This window comes from Emydura macquarii, unplaced genomic scaffold, assembly GCF_026122565.2.
Source record: "Emydura macquarii macquarii isolate MOO-44397 ecotype Brisbane River unplaced genomic scaffold, CSIRO-AGI_Emac_v2 contig_1253, whole genome shotgun sequence".
NCBI lineage: Eukaryota > Metazoa > Chordata > Testudines > Chelidae > Emydura > Emydura macquarii.
The window spans coordinates 86,201,645-86,222,717 of NW_027131390.1; the positions used below are offsets into that span (position 1 = coordinate 86,201,645).

The following is a 21,073-nucleotide window of genomic DNA, read 5'->3' on the forward strand; positions in this document are numbered from 1 at the left end:
TCCACGCAGGTCATGTACCGGGTTAAGTGGAAGTGGCTGTTGATTACCGGGAGGCGTTCCAGGGTATTCTGCCCAGCCTTTTGCCAGTGCAGGCGATCCAGGAAATACTTGCCACAGTTAAAGCTCCAGGGACTGACTGTGGCCTGCCTGAAGGCCCACCTAGCAGCCATATCAGCCTTCCATCAGTTGCTGAACGGGGGGATTGCAGTTCTCCCGTCTGATGTCGGTTCGGTTCCTGAAGGGGGTGGGAGGCTCTATCTGTAGGTCTGTGACCCGGTGCTTCCCTGGGATCTCAACCTGGTCCTTTCCTCCCCACCCCTCCCCTCCCAGAACCCACAGCGTCATGCCTTCTACTCCGGCCTTTGGGAAGGTGGCCTTCCTGGGGGGGTTTACGTCGGTAAGGAAGGTCTCCAGGATCAGGGCTCTGACCTCAGAGCTCCCCCCCCATTCTGTAGTCTATAAGATAAGGTTCAATTGAGACCGCACCGGGCCTTCGGGCCCAAGGTGGTTTCCCAATTTCATTGTGACCAACATATATTCTCCCTATGTTTCCCTGAACCACACGGTTCGGAGGAGAAGAGAAGGTGGCACTTGTTAAAAACGTGAGAAGGGCCATGGTTTCTACATCAGATGTATGAGGCTGTTCCGGAGAGCAATGCAGCTCTTCATCGCAGCAGCCAACCGGATGAAAGGTTCACCGGTCTCTGCCTGGCGCATTTTCCTTGTGAATAACTTCCTGCATTGCGTTCGGCTACAAGCAGGTGAAGGTGCCGCTTCCAGGTGCCATCACAGCTCTCTCAACGGAGTTCAAGCTCCAGCTACAGCCTTCCTAGCGGAAGTGCCAGGGCAGGACATCTGCAGAGCAGCTGCCAGGCTGGCGGTACATACCTTCACATCCCACCATGCCTCTGTCCAACGGGCGCGGGAAGACACGGGCTTCAGCAGAGCTGTGCTGCAGGCAGCTCACCGCTAGCTCTGGCCCACCTCCAAGGTACTGCTTGTTAATCACCTATAGTGGAATGTACATGAGCAAGCACTCGAAGAAGAAAACAAGGTTATTTACCAGTAACTGATGTTCTTTGAGATGTGTTGCTCATGTCCATTCCACAACCCACCCCCTGTCCCCGCCACCGGAGTTAGCGGAAAGACGGGACTGAGGGGGCGTAGGGCTGCCAGCGCCTCAGATACCGCAGCATGTGCACGGGACTCCAGGGGACGCCAGAGCCAGCTCTACGGGATCTGCTAAGGGGAAAAAAGTTCTGGTAGCCGTGCATGGAGGTGTGCACACACTTATAGTGGAATGAACATAAGCAACACATCCTGAAGAACATCAGTTACTGGTAAGTAATCTTGTTACCCTTAAAGTGGCCACTTTAAACTCTAAATAAATGGGGTTTAAATAAATTCTCAAGGTTGGGAGGATATACATTTGGTTAACCTCAAAAGTTACAGTAACGAGGTTTAAATGTATAGCTGACAATATTGAAGTTTGTTTTATTTCAAATGAGAATTGCAACAATGCTTTAAGTTAAAAAAACAAAATAAAACAAAAAAACTGTGTGCCACTTTTGATTTTCATATTGCCCATCTATTAATATCTTCCAATAAGTTGGTAAAGTTAAATTTACAAGAAACCTGACCTTTTCAGGGAGCTCATGTTGTGTTCATTGTTTACCATATCTAGTAACTTTATAAACATAAGCGTACTTAGAGATGAGAATTACTTAACCTGAGTGCAAGACTGCAAGTACTGCACAGTGGTTTTACAAATTTGGGCGCTAATGCTGAAAACACATGTATGTTTAAATTCTCACCTTTAGTCATCCTGAAGTCAAAAGTCTACTGATCTATGTAAAATCACACATGTGTAATAGGGGTTGGGGGCCAAATTCTACCAGGTCTTATGCACCGGAGCTGCCAAGCAACTCACAAAGCCATAGGAGAGCAGGACTGAAGTTGTCTATGTATATTCTGTCTCTCTCCATAACCCATGCAAACAAATTCAGATTATAGAAATTTAAGGGTAGAAGGTACTTCATGGGGTTATCTAGCTCATTCACTACATCCTCAGGCATGATTAAGTACACATAGACCATCCCTGACAGATATTTATCTAACCTGTTCGTAAAAACCACCAATGATGGGGAGTCCATGACTTCCCTAGGTAGCCTGATCCAATGCTTAACTAGATTTAGAGTTAGAGGCAAGTTGGGTGAGGTAATATCTTTTATTGGACCAACTTCTGTTGGTGATATAGACAAGAACTTGAGCTACACAAAGCTCTTCTTCAGGTCTATGAAAGGTATAGTTATAGTAAGAAAGATTTTTCTAATATCTAACCTAAGTTTCCCTGCTTCAGATTATGCCCAATTCTATCAACTTTTCCTCATAAAAACGGGTTTTCTAAACCTTTTATATTTGTTGCTCTCCTCGGGATAGTCTCCTGTTTGTTCACATCTTTCTTAAAGTGTGGTGCCCAAAACTGGACGCTACTCCCAGAATGACATTTACCTTTTTTGCAACAGCATCATGTTGTTGACTCATACTCAGTTAGTTATCCACTATCATCCCCCATCTTTTTTTCTGCAGTACTGCTCCCTAGCCAGTTATTTCCCATTTTGTATTTGTGCGTTTGACTTTTCCTTCCTAAGTGTAGTACTTTGCACTTATCGTTGTTGAATTTCATCTTATTGTATTCAGATCCAAATGTATCAAGATTATCTTGAATTCTGCTCCTGTCTTCCCAAATGCTTGTAACCCCTCCCAGCTCGATGTCATTTGGAAATGTTATGTGTTCTATCTATTCTGTCATCCAAGTCATTAATGAAAATATCGAGGAGTAGTGGACCTAGGACCCACCTTTGCAGTCCCCCACTTGTTATATCTTTGCAGTTTGAAAGTGAACCATGGATGCATCTTCTGCCACACAAGCAGCAGAAAGGCATTCTAGGTCACAGCCCAGGGGCAATAGGGCCACACTGATGTGCGTGTGCCACCTACCTGCCATACCTACACAAACAGTCCGTGCAGAGTGGGCTAGGGGGAGGCTACAATCACTGCAGTGGGGTTTCCACAGGGTGCGGGTGTGGTCCCAGGGGTTCCATTTACCCAGGGCAGGCTGTGGTTACAATAGTGCCATTTGCTCAGGGCCAAGGTGCCACGTGGATGGGTCCAGGGCGTGGTCACAGTGGTGCGGGGTGCACAGGGCGTGGCCGGCGGCAAGGGTTAGTCAGAGACTGGAGCAGTGAGACGGCAGTAGCACAGCTGCAGCGGGCGAGGCGTGGTCACGGTGGTGGTTGGCAGGGGGGCGAGGCGCTGTTGCGGTTGTGGGCAGTCAGGTGGCCGTTGGCAGAAGTTGGGGACAGCGGCTGGCAAAGGGCGAGAGCTGGTTCTGACGGTGATTGGCAGGGGGCGAGGGGCGGTCAGCGGCGGCGGCGAGCAGGGGCGAGGGGCAGTCACAGTGATCAATGGGCAGTCGTAGTAGCGGCTGGCAGGTGGTGCGGTTGGCAGGGGGCGGTTACAGCTGTTGGTAAGGATAATGGGCGGGCCCAGGCAGGCTGGTAAGGCGGGGTTATGGCGGTTGGCAGGGGGCGGTTACAGCTGTTGGTAAGGTTAAGGGGCGGGCACAGGCAGGCTGGTAAGGCGGGGTTATGGCGGTTGGCAGGGGGCGGTTACAGCTGTTGGTAAGGTTAAGGGGCGGGCACAGGCAGGCTGGTAAGGCGGGGTCACGGCGGTTGGCAGGGGACGAGGCTGGACCTGGGGGAAGGCAGACCCACAGGCGCTGGTGGCTGGGGCGGCTGTAGATGCCGTAGAGGGCAGTCTCTATACGGCCCCGGCCCTTTGCCTGGCGGACGCCACACGCCCACTGCCTGGGGCGGCCCGCAAGAGCCCAGCCTCCGTCAAGGCTGTACGCAGCCGCAGAGCGTGCGACCGCCTCGCCTGCCCCTCACCCCTCTCCACCCGAGGCCCGCGGGCGGGGCAGGATAAGTCACGTGAGCGGATCTTCCCATTCACAGAGCTCGCCTGCCAGGGGCGGGCCGTGATATGCAAATGAGCCGCTTCCACAATGTCACGCCCCTTTCGTTCACTCGGCCCTTCGAGGGGACGGTGGCTGGGAAGGGTCATTCATTGCGCTGTTTTATTCCCCCCTGTGGCTAGGAAAGCGAAGGGGGAAAAGTGAGCCGGGCGAGTGGCGATGTCCGTGAGCGGGGGGTGCACGGCCAGGAGTGCGCAGCACCAGCGGGCTCGGCGCGGCCTCAGCCTGCCTCCTCCTCGGGTAGCGCGGGACAGGGGCCGGGACTGAGCCGCCCTGGGCCCAGCAGAGAGAGCAGCCGCGGAGCCCAGAGGAGACGGGAGCTGCCGGGGGGCCGGGGTCGCCTGAGGATGGGAATCCTCTTCACCCGGCTCTGGAGGCTGTTCAACCACCAGGGTGAGAGGCTTGCTGCGGACCGGGGGCGCGGCCGGTTCCTGGAGGGCAGGGGTCCGCTAGCCCGGCTGGGGGCGGGGAGCTCTGGGCCTGGGGGAGGGAAGGCGGCGGGGTTGCCCCTGGCAGAGCTGGGAGAGGGGCCGGGTGGAGGCGACGGGTGTCCGCTTGGTTGTTCCGGTAGGAGAGACTGCGGCTGGCCAGCCCAGTGCTCCCTCTCGGGCTTGGCTACCCTCCGTTTACGTGTCACGCTCGCCGCCCGCTCCCCCTGCGGCAGCGGGTCGGTGCCAGCAGGCCAGGTGCTCCGTGGAACCTAGCCCCGCTGGTCCTGTCTCTCGCGGCTTCATCAATGCAGCGTCTGCAATGGGAGCGGAGCCGCACGAGCTGGGCGGACCGGAGTCCAGCTTCCCTGTCTACCGGCATGAAACGTTGCAAGGCTAAAGAGCGAGCAGTCGGCGCTCCCGTGTCCCAGCTGTGGGAGCTGGTGTCGGTCACTCGTACTGCAGCTGGAATCTGACCTTCACAAAGGAGCTAAAAGTGTCAAAAAACAGCCTTGTGTAGCCCCGTGTTTGGCTCTTGCATGTTCCTCTTCTGCTCAGATCATATTTGATCGTTAAAATACTTCTTTTACAAAGGGCAAGCACCGTCTCAAGAAATAAGCTGTACCATTAACTTCCTTCCTATCAAGATTGCTCCGAATGTATTAGTAAACTTATTTCTCTGCATATCGATAGTAGTGACTTTTGCCTTTAATGAGTCTGCGAAATCTGGTTTGGTTTTTATGTTTAGGAAAAAGTGCTCTGTGAAGTGCACAGAGTACTTGGCCAAGAGATGAATTTTTTAAGTTTGAACCATATACAGCTTCTTATGATGCCACATAACAAGTTTCCTTCCCTTAGTGGATTAGATTCCTGTTAGTTCAAGATAAATGTGGCTACTCCTGCCATGTTACTGGTATACAATACTCACTTCTTCTCTAGTCCATGCAACAACTAGTCCAAGTGCTCTTGAGTTTTAACAAAAAAGTTGGCTAGTATTCTTTATACATGAACTCCACATATTATTTTTTTATTTGCTGAACTTTACTTAATAGTTGCATTTCACTGTGTTAAAGGCAGAGACGAGTTGGCAGAAGAGGTACAGAAGTAATTTGTAGAAATGATGTAGAAAAGTGAAGGTGAAGAAAATATATCCTACTCAAATAGCATTCCTTTAATCACAGATGGGGATATACTGCTTTCATGAAAGTGTTACAGACATGGAGATGTTTCAGGAATAATTAGTAGGGTTCAAATCACACTTTTTTTACACTAGGTTAGGTAATAAATAAGTAGTGGACATAACACACACCCTAGTTTGATAAATTTCTTAAATGAGACATGGTGGCACTTACCACAGTAACTGCTGAGTTATGCATACTGTGGTCATAATAAGGCAAACCGCAAAATACTTCAGAAAACATTATAGTTAACATGTTTATGGCTTTTCCTGTTTCTCTATTTTGTTTAAAGGTCTTTTCAGGAGAAAAGGAAGTGACTAATCTGCACAAGGGAAAAAATAAAATTGACTAAGCAAAGTGCTGTCAATTGTAAAAAAACAAATAAACTGAATTAAAAAAATTTTTGCCGTTATAGTAATCTTAGGTTACTTATAACTATAGTAGATACAAATTCTACAAACAAAAGTGATCTTTTCCCCTTTTGACTCTATCCTTTTAAGTTGGAAAATATCTTTCTATGTGCAATTTGATGGTACAGTAGTTGAATTTTGCCTTATCGGGTAACAATGATGGCAGTTTCCTATGTAACTTTTGTGCAATCTCATTTTTTTAACTAGATGCAACAATTACAATATCTGGATATCTTGTGTCACACTGTAGTTTTTCTTTAATTAGCAGCCTGTTTTATGGCTCATGTTTTCTTTTTTAACCTTATTTACTGCATTAAGCTGTTTGCAATTTCTTTAAATTTGTGTTCAGAAATAAGCTAGCTGGGCTGTATAGAAAGCATTAGTGACACCTGCGACTGTGACTGAGATGTAACTGGGATTTTGAGCAGCATTGGGTGGACGGAAATAGTAAAAAAGTATCTCCATAAATATTTCACTCATCCCAAAATAATTTATAAAACTGATGTTAAAAACATCATATTATAATTGCAATAACATACATAGAATCATGCTATATTGCTGAGTAATGGACTGTTGTAAACTGTGTTGATTCTTGTTGCTTAAATGTATGTTTTATTAGTGACAGTCAATTAGTCTTAATACTTGTCATGAAAACGGCTTATTTTAGAGAGAATATATTGTGTTCCTAATGCCACTTTCTTCAGAAAGATCTCTAATATCACATAAAATGCATGTTGGCTTTTCTTTAAGTAGAATTCTTAAGCTCCTTTAAAGTTTCCTTTCAAATGAACTTACACAACTTTATACATACATGCTGAGTGGCCCCCATACTCCGTGTTATCCATTCAGCACACAAGCTTTAAAACCACATTCTTTTGTCTTTAAGGTCTTGCAATATTCAGCTCCACTGCAGGTCTTCTGCTCCAAGTCATTTTCTAGCATCCAGTATGCTGTTGACATCACATCTGAAAAAGAAGACCCTACTTATGTGGGGTCAGGTAATCAGCTATTTTTACAATATTGTGTAGTTATGCAAAGTTATTCAAACTTGAATTTGTACTCTCTGGGGCTATAAAACAGCTCTTCAGAACCACACAATATTGATTAAAAATAAAAGGCACTTACCTGATCCCCTTTAATAGAACAAATGCAGCTGTAATGGGACAAATTACTGCTATTGCTGAGGTTTGGGTATACTTCAGTGGCTTGATTTTTAGCATGTCTATAGGCCCCTTGGGCAAAAGAAAACGTTTGCTCACACTGGTGAACCCTTACTCAAATGTGTATTCTCATTGAAGTCAATAAGACTGAGTAAAAGTTGTATACTTTAGCCCATGGCAAGCAGTCCCCAACAATACCACTTGTTCAGTTTACATTATGATAAATATTTAAAACAAGCACCAGTGTGAACAATTTGATGAAAAGCACTAAAGTGTTATTAACTACAGTGGAAACTGTGACTTACCAATGACATTTTTATTTCAGAGCACAAAGTAATCATTGTTGGTCTGGATAATGCAGGAAAAACGACCATTCTTTATCAGTTGTAAGTACATACTATGAATTTGCTGACAAAAATATTAATGTATTTTTGAGAAACCCACTGTCTCACTCTGACTTTTCATTAACCTCCTGTATCTCACCTCAGTTTGAGAGCAGTACACTGAGTGTAGGCGGTGGTTATTTCATACATGAAAATGATATTTGGAAATTCTGTGGTCTGACTGGTTAGTAAGCATCTGATTCCGGCCCATCAGCAGGTTTGGAGCTACTTTTATTTACTGAACTGTATCCTAGATATTAATGCACCATAACCAGATATGGCCATTTGCTGGTCAGAATTCAGGATCCTAGTGGTATTTATAATATGTAACCACTGTGAAGTCAGTGGGATTATCAGTGTGCACAAAGTTACTGATGTGCATAAATCTTGTTGAAATGTTAACAGTAGTGCCAAAAAGTCAGCCGAGATTGGGGCCCTGGGGTAAGAGTGTTATGTTAGTAAAAGTTGGTTGTGTTGAGGATTAGAGGTTGCCAGCCAGTCCATGTTACAATTTTTTTTAAAGACAGACCTGTATCTTTTCACAGTAAGCACTCTGGTATTTTGAAAACACTTATGACTCAATCCCAAGAACTGTTCATAGAGAGTTTAAAGGGCTGTTGTTGTCTAGGTTAGACCATAAACTTATGTTTTGGATTTTCTTCAAAATATTAGATGTATTTATAACTCTTAATTTTGATTAAATATATTTTGTTTGAAACTCAAAGCCCATATACTATTTGCAATCTAAGCATACATTAACACAATAAAAGCCAGACAATGAAACCGACTCGTTATGATATACGAGTAGGCCCTTTTTAAAAATTGAGTTTTAAATATGAAATTCAACCAAAGGTGTCTTGCTCTGTCATTCTCATTATTCCCTTCTACCTCTTGGTCTATCCATCTAATTCTTTTCTTTTGACCCTGCCCTTCTTTCATCTTCATTACAAATGTATGTTATGATGAGCTCTCTTATCACATGCTCATATACCACTGGGCAAAGGGGATTCTTTCCCGGAATACAAGACTATCCCTGCCCTTCTCCACTTCTGCTGGATTCTATTCAAATGATATTCTAACAGTGTTACAAGACTCAAATCTCTCTCAGCACAGCCAAAGGCTTGGAAGAAATTGGAAAACCTTAGAAACAGTTTTGATATTTTTGTCAAGTACACTGGCCAGTTTACAGAAACAATAGCAATCCTAAGCAAGTTCTTGAAAATGCTTCATTTTCTTTGAAAATGTCGTGTTGGGGGCAGTACTGAAATAATTTTTTTTTCCACTTTGAATCCCTGCATTGGGTATTCCTGGATATTGCTTCTAATGTAGCACTTTGGTTGTCTTGGCAACAGTCAATCAGTTGATGTACTGAGTATATTTAAAACAGTATTTTAAAATACCTTTGTTTTACCTCAAAAAGCAAAGCAGTTGATCCCCATTGAAAATGATCATTTCTCATACTTGGTTTTTTTTTTTAACTTAAGTGTTTTTTGACTTATGGAGGAGGGTTTAGGCAGAGGGAGGAGGAGAAATGATATAGTGTGTTGGGATGGGGTTATCTTGTGGGCTTTTTTTATTTTTTAGCAATCTTGTAAATCAAGTGGTTTAGCCACATCCTTTATATTTCAGAGTTGGAAAAAAATAATCATTCTCTCCCAGATTGAGCTGCTGTGTGCCAAGTTTCATCCAGGAGGGAGGGGGGAGAGGAGAAAGAGATTCTTCCTCCCCCCACCTCACCCTTAAGCAGTGGAAGCCCTTAAAAACAGTGTTTAAAAGAAGTGCCTTCTCAGTTTTATAGTGTTGTTACTGATAGTACAGGTTTGGTCACTGGGCGTCAAACAGTAAGTCATTCATCTACTGTTTCTTTTCTTCGCCTCATCCCTTCTACTGCATCAAGGAATGCCTGCCACAATTCTGCATATAAGCGTTTCAGTCTGAGACAACTGTCAATTTTAGTTTTTAAAGAATAGGCGAATGTTGTGGTCTAGTAGGCGTGATAGTGCATCTCGAAATACAGTTGATTCTTGCCAATATTGCATATGCAGTTTTTGTTCAGTCATTCTTTTCCTTTTGTAGTTCTATGAATGAAGTGGTGCATACCTCACCTACGATAGGCAGCAATGTAGAAGAGATAGTGGTTAATAACACACGTTTTCTAATGTGGGATATTGGAGGGCAAGAGTCGCTTCGATCTTCATGGAACACTTAATATACAAACACAGAGGTAAGAATTTATTTCCTATTGGAAGATATTTTAATTCCTTATAAGAGCATAACTTCTTTATGAAAAATCCAAGAAAGAGTTTAGTTAGCTAAAGTTTATATCTTACTCCATTTCAAAGATTGTTGTAGCTTTTGTAGACGTTCTGGATGCTTGTGTTTCCATTTGTACGTTATCACCTTAGCAGGCAATGTATCCCTTACACAAGCTACATAACAAAAACAGTATAATTAAAAAACCCCCAAGAAACTAACCATAGAAAAGTAAGAACTTTTTGCATGTAAGGTAACTTTATATAATTATTTCATTACCCTTTTTAAAAATGAGAATAATCACATGTGAACATTCCCCTTACGTGTTTCACAGACAATCTTAAATCAGGCACAAAACCCACACTGTACTCTTTCAGCATATACATCACCAATATTCATGTATCTTCAACTAAGAAAAGTACATAATTGGTCATATCAGATACTTCTATAGTTAAATTGGAACCTTTGCTTTCCTGTGTTTCTACCACATGGCTTTACTTGACATGGGAGTTAGGGGATGGTATGTGTGTGACCTTAGCATAGGTTACCCACTTTCCCTTTTAAAGTAATTGCTAGTCTTTCATTGTATGTTTTAGCATATAAAATATCCGGGGAGGTGGAGGAAGGAATATTGTGAGTTAGTGTGCTGCCTTTTTTGTAAGGGTATATCATCTTAAAGTCAATGGGAATTGGGTGTCTGTGCCACTGAAAATCTACGCCTAAAATCATAATTGATTAAGGATAAAATGCTCACCTCATTGAAGTCATTTGAGGCCAGGCTTTCACCCTAATGCCTACAAAAACACAACAAACGATTCTTCAGTTAAAATGGGCAAAAATGAAATGCAAAGCCATGATAACTCCTCAATTGTAAAAATAGGCAACTTAGAGGACTTAAATATAAAAATAATCAGGAATTTTGCATGCTAAATTTATTTATATTCAAACTTAAACATAGATTACAAACATTTTAATACTAGGATGACCAACAAACCATTGATTTCAGTGCAGAACTGTAATATGCATATGAGGGAGGACGTTAACTCTTTGTTATGTTTATTAGATATGCACTCTGGGACATGTTTAAGAGAATGCAAGCTATATATTTACTGATAATTTTTTACACTTTAAAGTTTGTCATCGTTGTTGTGGACAGCACAGACAGAGAGAGAATTTCTGTAACTAAAGAAGAACTTTATAAAATGTTAGCACATGAGGTGAGTAGTGTCTTTTTACATTTTCGGTGAATATTTAGAACTTTCAGTTACAGTCTTACAGTCACATGCTATGTATTTGTGAATATTATTTACCTTAAGCGCTTGACTATATGTAAATATATTTACAGTGAGTCTGACTCTTCTTTTTTCTCTTTTTTTTTTTTTTTGTTTCCCTACTCCAACATAACATTTTTTAAAAAACTTTTTATTAAGGCAAAGTTACAGTGAGACATTAACATGCTACATTGTACATTGCTTATTCAAGATCAAGTTAATATTCAAAGAATCTGGCTAAAGATTCTGTCTTGCTGATTGGGAAGCCCTCCTCCTCTGAATATGCTTAAAAAGGGGCCAGATTTCTAAATACTTGTCCCCTTTTTTGCCCTGCTCTTGTGTACACACTTGGTGTAAAAGTTTTTTCCATTAAAAGGACAGTCTATATTTTACTGTACCACAATTCCATAGAAATGACATTTTCCCAATCAAGTGCAATACTAAGTCTTGCTGCTAACAATAAAAAATAAATTAACTTGTCATTCTGTTTGAAATGTAGATCCTCTACTGGAACACCAAGTAAACAGATCAAGGGTTCTCTAGGTAGCTGGCATCTTGTCATAGATGAATCTCCCTAATTATTTCCTCCCAAAACTGTCTAATTTCTGGACACAACCATCACATGTGGAAGCATGTTCCCTTTTCCCTGCAACCCGTCTAACAGAGCACCGCCCTATTAGAAAAAATACGATGCATCTTAACTTGAGTGAGAAGCCATCTATATTGCAATATATAGCTATTTTAACTACACAAATTGAAGATGTATATCCCCTTTTCCATATAGGGACCTAATTCTCCAGATCAATTTCTTTGTTCAAATCCTGCTTTGGATCATTTTTTAAAATTCCTGACACCGAGAGCCTTTCCCTTCACTACTTTAATTAATAATCAGGAATTTATCTGTAGAAAATATAAGTGATTATTTGTTGTGGGTAATAGCTGAGATTACTCAGTTTGGACAGCTGTTCCTGGGTCTTGACTTGAAATCCTACTAAGAGATATGTGATAATGTAAATAGTATAAAGATCCTGTATTTTCAGTATTTATAAGTAAAACATTTTATTGTGAAATCTGGATACAGGATTGCTTATCTAGACCAGTGGTTTTCAAGCTGTAGTCCATGGACCCCTGTGGGTCTGCAAACTATGTCTAAGGAGTCCATGAAAGGTTGTTGATATCATGGAACAGTGGATTTCAGCCTTTGGTCCATGGACCTCTAGGGCCCGCAGACTATGCCTAAGATTTCCAAAGGGGTCCGCATCTCCATTCAGAATTTTTTTGAGGGTGGGGCCTGCAAATGAAAAAAGGTGGAGAACCATTGATCAATATCTTGAACCACATTTGAGGAGTTGACCTAGGAGCAAGCTGGAACAAAAGGTTTAATTTCTGAGATATGTACAAGTTTAACTGAAAAAGATCTTGATAAAACGTAATTATTTAAAAAAAAATCTTTCTGCACAATGTTGTGATCTTAACAAAAAATTAGTGACTCTCTTCTAGTCAGTAAAGTAAAATCAAGGAAGTGTGTCTGACTGTGTATATGACAGAATTCTGAATGTAGGACTTGGAAAATGTAGCACATAACTATTATTGGAGGACTAAATCTGCTGTCTGGAGGTAGATAAAGACCAGAGTGAGAGGGTAGCCCCCACTAACGAAGTCAAGGGACAGCATCTTTTTATAAGACATAGCTTCTGGGAAGTACCAGGGTGCTCCCCCCAGACCCTGCTTAGGGGTTCCATCTTTCATATATATCTTGCTAGCAGAAATCAGTGTTCTGGCTGTTCTATCACTCCAGAAGCTGTTGGCTGCTCTAGAGATGTGGAGATAGAGAAACAGAAAAGGTCTCCAATACTCTGTTCCTTCCCCATTCCCTCCTAATATTTTTTTTTTTTTGAGTGGGGTCAGAGTGGTTTTCCATGTTGAATAACTCAAGCTTCTTCCTGTGCAACAAATAGCTTTCTCCAGAAACATGAAATGAACATGATTTTGGTAGTTTCACTGCTGCTCAGTTTTCTGAATAGCCACACCTAAACTGACCCAGGTTTTGTTAATTTAGCTTGCTTTTGTCAGGCAGCAGTAGATATCCTGAATTAGTTTGTCTGCAATCTCTGTTTGTGTTTGGATGGTTAACTTTACAACCCTTACTTTTAAAAAGACCAAAGCTTAAGTCAGCATGTCTCTGCAGAACTTGGCTCCTGCACTAGTCAGTGTATTTTTCAAGACTTATCTTCACATAAGAACATATTGTGACAGAGACCACAGTGGGAACCTTTAGAAAACCAGTAAGAGATGTAATGTTAAAAACATAATTCTGAAAATATTGAAAAAATTGGGATAGTCTTGTAGTTTTACTTAACAAAGCATAGCAAGCTCATACTTTGACCTGGAGGGGTCTTCTGTGAGCTGAAACAAAAATAGAATTGAGTACATCTGATTCTTTCAAACTATTCACAATATTTTTAGAGTACTGAAACTGAGTTAAAAGAAGAAAATTGACCATAAAACATTAAACATTAAAACTTACAAGATTATGGGTACATATTGAAGTCCTAAAAAGATAATTAAATAATTCATATGTGATCATAGACTAAAGAAGAACACAGTATATCTGTCTCTCTACAGTGAAATCACAGAAGAAAGCTTTGATAAAGGAGATGAATGAGACCAGTGTAGTATTTCTGAGTGAAAATACTACAAATGATTCAGATGTCTCTTGCATACCAGCTTTTTTTTTTTTTTTTTGGATACCAGAAAATACCCATGTTGGAATGAAGGGAAGACCTTCAGTATAAATGAGAAATACAATGCTATAGTTAATATTTTAGTTAGTATATCAATTGTACGACACTGGATATTTAAGAGACTTGCATTTGTACTTACCATTTGATTAGTCACTTTAATTTTGGTGAACTTTTTTTGGTTAGAAAATAATGATTAGCACTTAGGGTAATAATTTACAGATGCTAATCAGAATTCTAAAGACATTTCATTCTAGTTAGTTCTAATGTACATTGATAATTTAGCTGGCAGGTATATAGGACCAAACTTTGCCCTCAGTTATTTAGACTGTAAGCTCTTCAGGACAAGGAAACGTTGTCAACTTACTGCCTATAAAGAACCTATCTAAGTGGCTTGAAGGAAGCAGAAGGTTTGGAGCCAGGGGAACAAGGTGGGTGAGGCAATATCTTTTATTGAGCCAACATTCTGTTGGTGAAAGAAATAAGCTTCTTCAGATTTGGACAAGGTATTCAAAGTGTCATAGCTAAGTACAAGGTGGAACAGATTGTTTAGCATAAGTAGTTCTGACTTACCTGATATGGGACGGTCTGGTGCCGCTTTCAGTTGGTGAGGTGCTTGCTTCTGATGATGAAGTTGGGAGCTTGTTTGAAAGCCAGAAGAGGGGATTTGGGAAAGTTTTCTTTCAGGATGTGGTCCCTGTCTGCTTGGGTTGGCGCTTGAGCTCTGAAGTCTTGCGAGCGGGGGTGGTCTTGAAAGCCCAAGTTCTAGCCTGATCCACAACTTCAAAGCACTGTCTACAGCTATTTTTTTAGAGCACTAGTGTGAGCCCTGCTAGCCTGAGTATGTTGACCCTGGGTGGGAGGCTCACTCCAAAATGCTGTGTAGACATAACCTCTGTGTGTGAAATGCTAGTGCACACACAATGCACCTTGTCCACAAGCCCTAGAATGAATTATTGATCCACTGTGGATCCACAACAGATTTTAGAGGTGGGACATGTGACCATTGCCAATCAGAAACTGTTAGACTAGCAGTTGCTTTCATACTTTGTAAATCTCAGTTGTATTTTGAAAATAAATCACTTGTGTTTCTTTCTGGACTTCGGAACCTTTTAAAATTCTAAAAGCAGAATGTGTGTTGGCACTTAAGTGAAAGATGCATGCATGGAAGTTTTCAATATCATAAAGACAGTTCCAAATCAGAAACCTAAGTTGACTTTGAAAAATCTGTGAAATCATAATAGAAAAATAATTACACTTCTAAAATGTTTCCCTTTTGTTTATTCTTCTTCCTCTATAGGACTTAAAGAAAGCAGGTTTGCTTATTTTTGCTAATAAACAAGATGTTAAAGAATGCATGACGATAGCTGAAATATCTCAGTTTCTGAAACTAACTTCAGTTAAAGATCACCAGTGGCATATCCAGGCATGCTGTGCTCTAACTGGCGAGGGGTAAGAATTCTTCTTGGGGATACTTTCTGAATAATTTCCGTACCTGTATCATGGTATTTGGGGTATACATAGGCTGTTGTTTGATCTCCATCCCCTCAAACACCTATGCATTGTAGGATCGGAATCTCACGTTAAACTTATTCAAGGGAACACTTAAAATGATATCTTTTTAAGCAAGAATTCTTCTTCGGGCCTACATCAGTTTGATTCAGCGTCATACAGAACCTTCAAGAAAAATAAAGAGCTGCCGCATAGATCTAGTTCAACTGGGAAATAACTGTCTTGCACTGTGAAGAGATACTGTTTGTTACGCGTATGGGTTGTTTTGTTTTTTAAAAGGTGTAACTTTCCTCATTAGGCTTTGTTAAAGCATACAGCAGTGGCAGTTGTGTGTCAGGTTACAATAAAAAGCAAATATGTCTGCATTACAGAAAACACATGCTCGCTTATGTGAATCAGGGAATTAACAAACATTTCTCTATTTTTCTGGTATTGGCACCAAAATAAGCTTAATACAATGGAGAGAGATCAAGATGATGTGAAGACAAATTTTAATGTTAAGTCCCCAGAGTGACACTAGTGATTTATTTTAAAATAAATTCAAAAAGAGCTTTTAAAATCTCACTGTCAGTGAAGTGTATTAGTATTCGAGATTATTTGGGAGAATTTTAGTAGTTTCCTGAATGGTAATGGGACGTGGAGCCCCTCTCCTCTAGTTTGCATAGTCACATCTAGCTCAGTTAGAATTTAAGCGATTCAGTAATCTAGTTCCTATAATTAACGGATGTTAACATCATATAAATCACAACCTAACTAATGCTCTTGGAAGTCAGCAGATTGGTGATGGTTCAGATGGATACAGAGACTGGCCTGATGTGGTCTCCTCAGGTCAGTGTTGTGTCACAATTAGGCTTAGCAGAATTCAATTTTTTTACTTAGTCATTTTGATGGATAATATCAATGTTTATTTTTAAGATTTTTTTTCTATTTTTAGTGATTATAAAATTTCACAGCTGTGATGAGTTATGGGGGAGAGGGTCAGGCAGTCATTATTTAATGACAGTTGACGTTGAGATTCAAAAAGTTTTAAGGCTGTATAACTGTTAAAACACAAATTGTCAACTGCACATCTCAAAATATACAAAGTAAATATCCTTAAATCACACTCTAAGTTCAAGTAGCCTTTTTCTTTGTGTATCTAAATTTTGATTGTTCTTGATGAAAAAATATTTTCATTGGTTTGTGTGTGTAAGGTGAAATCAACATTTGCTAACATTTACCAATTAAAAATCTAATCCTTCTAAACCATGACTTTATTGTTAAAGTGGTTGTTAGAAGTTTACACTCTTGCTGCTGTGTGGATTGAAATGTTAAGGTTGCAGGATTTTCACAGGCATGTGCTGTCTGAGTTCTGACTAAATTTACTGTGACAGAATATTTATTAATTTTTATGCAAAAATACATATTTTCATTCTTTCATTTACAGATTGTGCCAAGGACTTGAATGGATGATGTCAAGACTTAAAATCAGATGATTTTTAATGACCTCTTTGCACCGACATTGCATAAAAGAGTACTGTACCTATGGATACCTTGGTTACCTGTACCTATGGTAACCTGCAAAATTAATGGGTTAGATGTATTTATAATAAACTGATTTCAACTTTATTTTCTACACACACACATGTATTAAGACCACCTCTTTGAAAACAGATGAAGATGAAGGCTCTAGTTTGTTTTCACATTAGCTTCCTCTGAAGATAGGTTTCAAAGCTGTTGTTGACCTCAAGATAAAGCCACTCAGGATTATGTGTGGTGAGTATGAAGTGAGAGGAAGGAATTTTTAACTTTTACATTTTATATTCCAATATAATCCTCTTAGTGGAAGATGTTGGCCTCATTATTCCAGTAAATTAGCAAGCAAATCAGTGGCATAGGTCTTGACTTTCCAGTATTTTAAAAACATTGATGCAAAAATATTTTCCTCTGTGTGTATTGTACATATTTGTGTATATTTATACCTCAAGTTTAGTTTAACTGAAATCTGTTCTGAGAAAAAGTGGATAACACTGAATCTCAATGTATCAAGAATAGTAGTAACGTTGAGATTGTTGACCTGTCACAACTGCTTTTCCTTTGTTCTCTGTACTGCTTTAACCTTCACCAAATAATTGGTGCACCATTTCTTTATAAAGTTAAATCTCTTAAGACTATTGGTTTTTATGTTTCTCATATACTCTGCAATTAAGGATGATTACAAAAAGGGATAGTGTATCTGAATATAATTTTTATATTTTGTTCAGTATTGGCAACAAACTGTAAAAATTTGCTAAAGCATCCAAATAGTTAACATCCTGATCTTATTGGATAAGATCATTCCAAAAAATGCATGTTATGCTCTGGTTTATGCCATGACTTTTAGTATTTCAGGTATGTAGTCTTTTATGATACATTTCTATTTAGGGGGTGAATCTTCACCATTAATAAAGGGAAAATGTGTCTTTATTTTCCATATGCAAACAAGTGACCAAAAAGTGTGCTTAAATGTTTTCACCAGAAATCTTACAGATCAGTCTATTTTATATTAACGTGTTCTCAGAGAAAGAGGATGCTGCCTGGTGATACTCCAAAATTGCCATAGTAACTATTTGTATCTGTGTATAAGACAGACATTAAGGATGGGAGAGGATACACTATTCCATTTTAACTGTATGTAAATGATGCTTGATTCTGCTCCTATAGAAATCCATGTCAAAACTTTCATAGACTGATGCCTCTGCATTATGAAGCAGAGGCCCCAACTTAGTGGTCATGATTTATAGGGGAAATGCAAAGAAGTATTATGGGGGTCATGTCTATCCTGTTCTTCCTATATTGGTAAATGGGAGAGGTATGGGGTTCCTAATATGGAAATTGTTGAGAACCACTGGTGTAAAGGATTTGGATTCATCATGAGACTGAAACTTGGATGGTCTGAAATGTGTGCATAATCTTAATCAGAGATTTTCTGTTTTATTTTATACATGTATATATTCAAGTAATATTGTAAAACTAGATAAAAACAAGTTTAAGGATAAGACCATATTATACCTGGTTTGATTTTTAAGGCAGTTAAGAACTCCTCTTTAGATGATGAGGTTGTGAAACACATCGAGTTTCCATTTAATTTAGTTTATTTTAGTTGTGTACTGCATTGTATTGCTTAAAATATTGACATAGAATTTTTGGGGACAATAATGAAGACAGCTTCAAAAGTTTGTATTTAACAGCTGTGTTGTCCCAAGTATGAAATGCAATTTTCTAATGTAGTCTGGAAATATCTTATGTTAATTGGCTGATGGGGATTCTGCTACGTTCATTTTTAAATGCAATACAGGCATACATGCATTTATTTACATAAAATACATGCACAGAGATCAGTGTTATTAACTAACTGGTGTATTGCATAAGGTGTAAATGTTTTGAGGAAAAATAACAATGCAAAAACTGTTTCTTAGTTTTATCTCCAGGTATTTTCAAGAAACAAAATTTGCATTCTTTAAACATAGACATGAAAAATTCCAGCTTTCCTAGTCTAAAAAAAATAAAATGCTGGACTTAACTACATGCCTAATGTTCATCTTCAGAGTACCATGACCATTTTTTCTTCAATTTTCTTTCATTCTTTAAGTGCTGTGTATTCTTTTGCCTGAATCTCTGTTACTTTTAGATTTTAAATTTTTTTATAAGATAAAAATTAGAGAACATGAAATGCAAAACAATATTAATGTAAATTTAAAAAAATATTTTATTGGAATTTGCTGTTCTTACTCTGTTAAATTTTTATGGCTTAAAATGTTTGCCTAATAAGTAGCATGGCAGAAGGGAATCTCTAAATATTTTTCTAAAAGCATGACTTGTCACGAACAGGGTTTGGAGACCTTCTAATGCATGTGGACTGTCTTCCTTCTTCCAGGGGACGGGAAAACCCATCTATTTCCATTTCTGTGTCCGTGTGGTAGCTGAATAGCCATGTGATTTATTATTTGTGTTGCAGTAGGGGCAAGAGGCCCCAGTCAGGAGTCAGTACTTTATTGCATACACAGGGCACTACATTCACACTTAATAAATTGTTCCAGCCCCAAAGTGTGTATAGTCTCAACAACCATATATAATCTGATGGGCATTGAACAGCAGTGGAGCCTTAACTAAGGATAAACAAGGTAATGAGCCCATTTCTTCCTTCTACCTTCAGTGTTGCACATGTGTGGTTTAGGTTTAATCTAACTTTAAAACTAATGGTGATCCCATTTAAACAGAAAAAGAGAAAAGGGTGGGGGTGCCTTTCTCCTATAGCCAGGGTCTGTGGCGTTTTATACTTGTGTGACTTCACAAGCATTGTACATTTGGAGCATTGTTGATTTATAAGCTGGTAATCAAGAGGGGATACATATGACACTGGTACAAATCTTGTGTTTATTCTTAGTTACAATCAGCCTATTAATTTTACTTGCTTATGATATTCATTGCACCTTTTAGAATGTGGAATTTTTTTCAGGGGAAAACTAGATAATCTTGGACATGTAAGCAGTTAGTATTATCTAGTAGTTAAAGAACAGGACCAGGGATGGGAAATATGGGTTTTGATCCTGGTGACTGTGGGTGATTAATTTAGTCTTTCTTTGTCTTAATTCCCCTATCTGTAAAATGGGGATAGCAGTTACCATACCTGCCTCACTGAGGGTGTTGTGAGACTTCACTAAAGTTTATCAAGTGCTCTAAGATCCTGTGATTTAAGGCACTGTACAAAGTAGAGTTTTTTTGCACCCAAATGTTACGATGGAGTTAGCAGAAAAGTATGTAATTAAGATTTTGTGTCTTCCTGAAGGTGTTAAGAGAATTTGTACATTTCTTCTAAATTATTGTAAAGTGAAAGTTTACACAGAATGTGTAGGCATCTGATGCAGTTTATGCTTGTTGGTTTTAGCCCATTGCAATAGCAAGGTCTTTGATCTACATTTTAATATGTAGCTCCTTGTTATGCATGAAGATACGTTAATTATAAACATAATACAGATATGTTATGACTTCATTCTGCACATAAAAGAAATTCTCTTTGTATGCATGCTGTTTTCTAATTTTCATTAACTGTAAAGCTACACCAATTCTAAACAGTTAAATAAGTTAAATAGTAAGTCACAGAACTTCATAGGTGCTGCTCTTGGTAATGGTCTGGACTTACACCTTCTCCCTATTATTGTTGCCTTTTATACAAAATTATTCCTAACTCCCACTTGAAACGTAGAGCCCTATACTGCCTTCATTCAGCACATAACTCCCACTGAGATCAGTGCTCACTGAGGGTAGTATACGGTTTTTGGTATATAGCTTCGGAGTGTAATACATTTTTTTTAAACAGTTTCTTATTTTTTTAAGTTCATCTTGTAATAGTGTCATTCTGCCATGGCCATAGGTAATATAAATATTAGTAAAACTAAATATATACCTCAAAATGATGTAATATTTAAAGGTTTGCATTTGAGTTGTGAATATCCATCAGTGGAAAACAGAAAGGTACACTTGGTGAAAGATCCTCTCACAGATTAATTGAACTGCCACTAGAATCTTGAAAAATAAAGAAAAACTGCATGTAGCTAAATTTTTTTTTTTTTTTTTTTTTAAAGTTACGAGGAGACTTAGCATGTAGATTTTTGGAGAATAGATCAGCAACACATACAGACATCTGTCTAACCTCTTAATTTTCAATGTACAGCTGGGAATC

At 39.6% G+C, this 21,073-nt stretch overlaps 1 protein-coding gene across 1 annotated transcript; it reads left to right on the top strand.

Moving 5' to 3' along the window:
- Window positions 1–4,103: 4,103 nt before the first annotated feature.
- ARL5A (ADP ribosylation factor like GTPase 5A) lies at window positions 4,104–18,389 on the top strand. Its single transcript, XM_067549446.1, is given in 6 exon segments — window positions 4,104–4,429; window positions 7,538–7,598; window positions 9,672–9,819; window positions 10,982–11,065; window positions 15,161–15,312; window positions 16,799–18,389. Coding segments are annotated over 6 exon segments (540 nt in total). The 5' UTR covers window positions 4,104–4,383; the 3' UTR covers window positions 16,848–18,389.
- The last annotated feature ends 2,684 nt before the right edge of the window (window positions 18,390–21,073 follow it).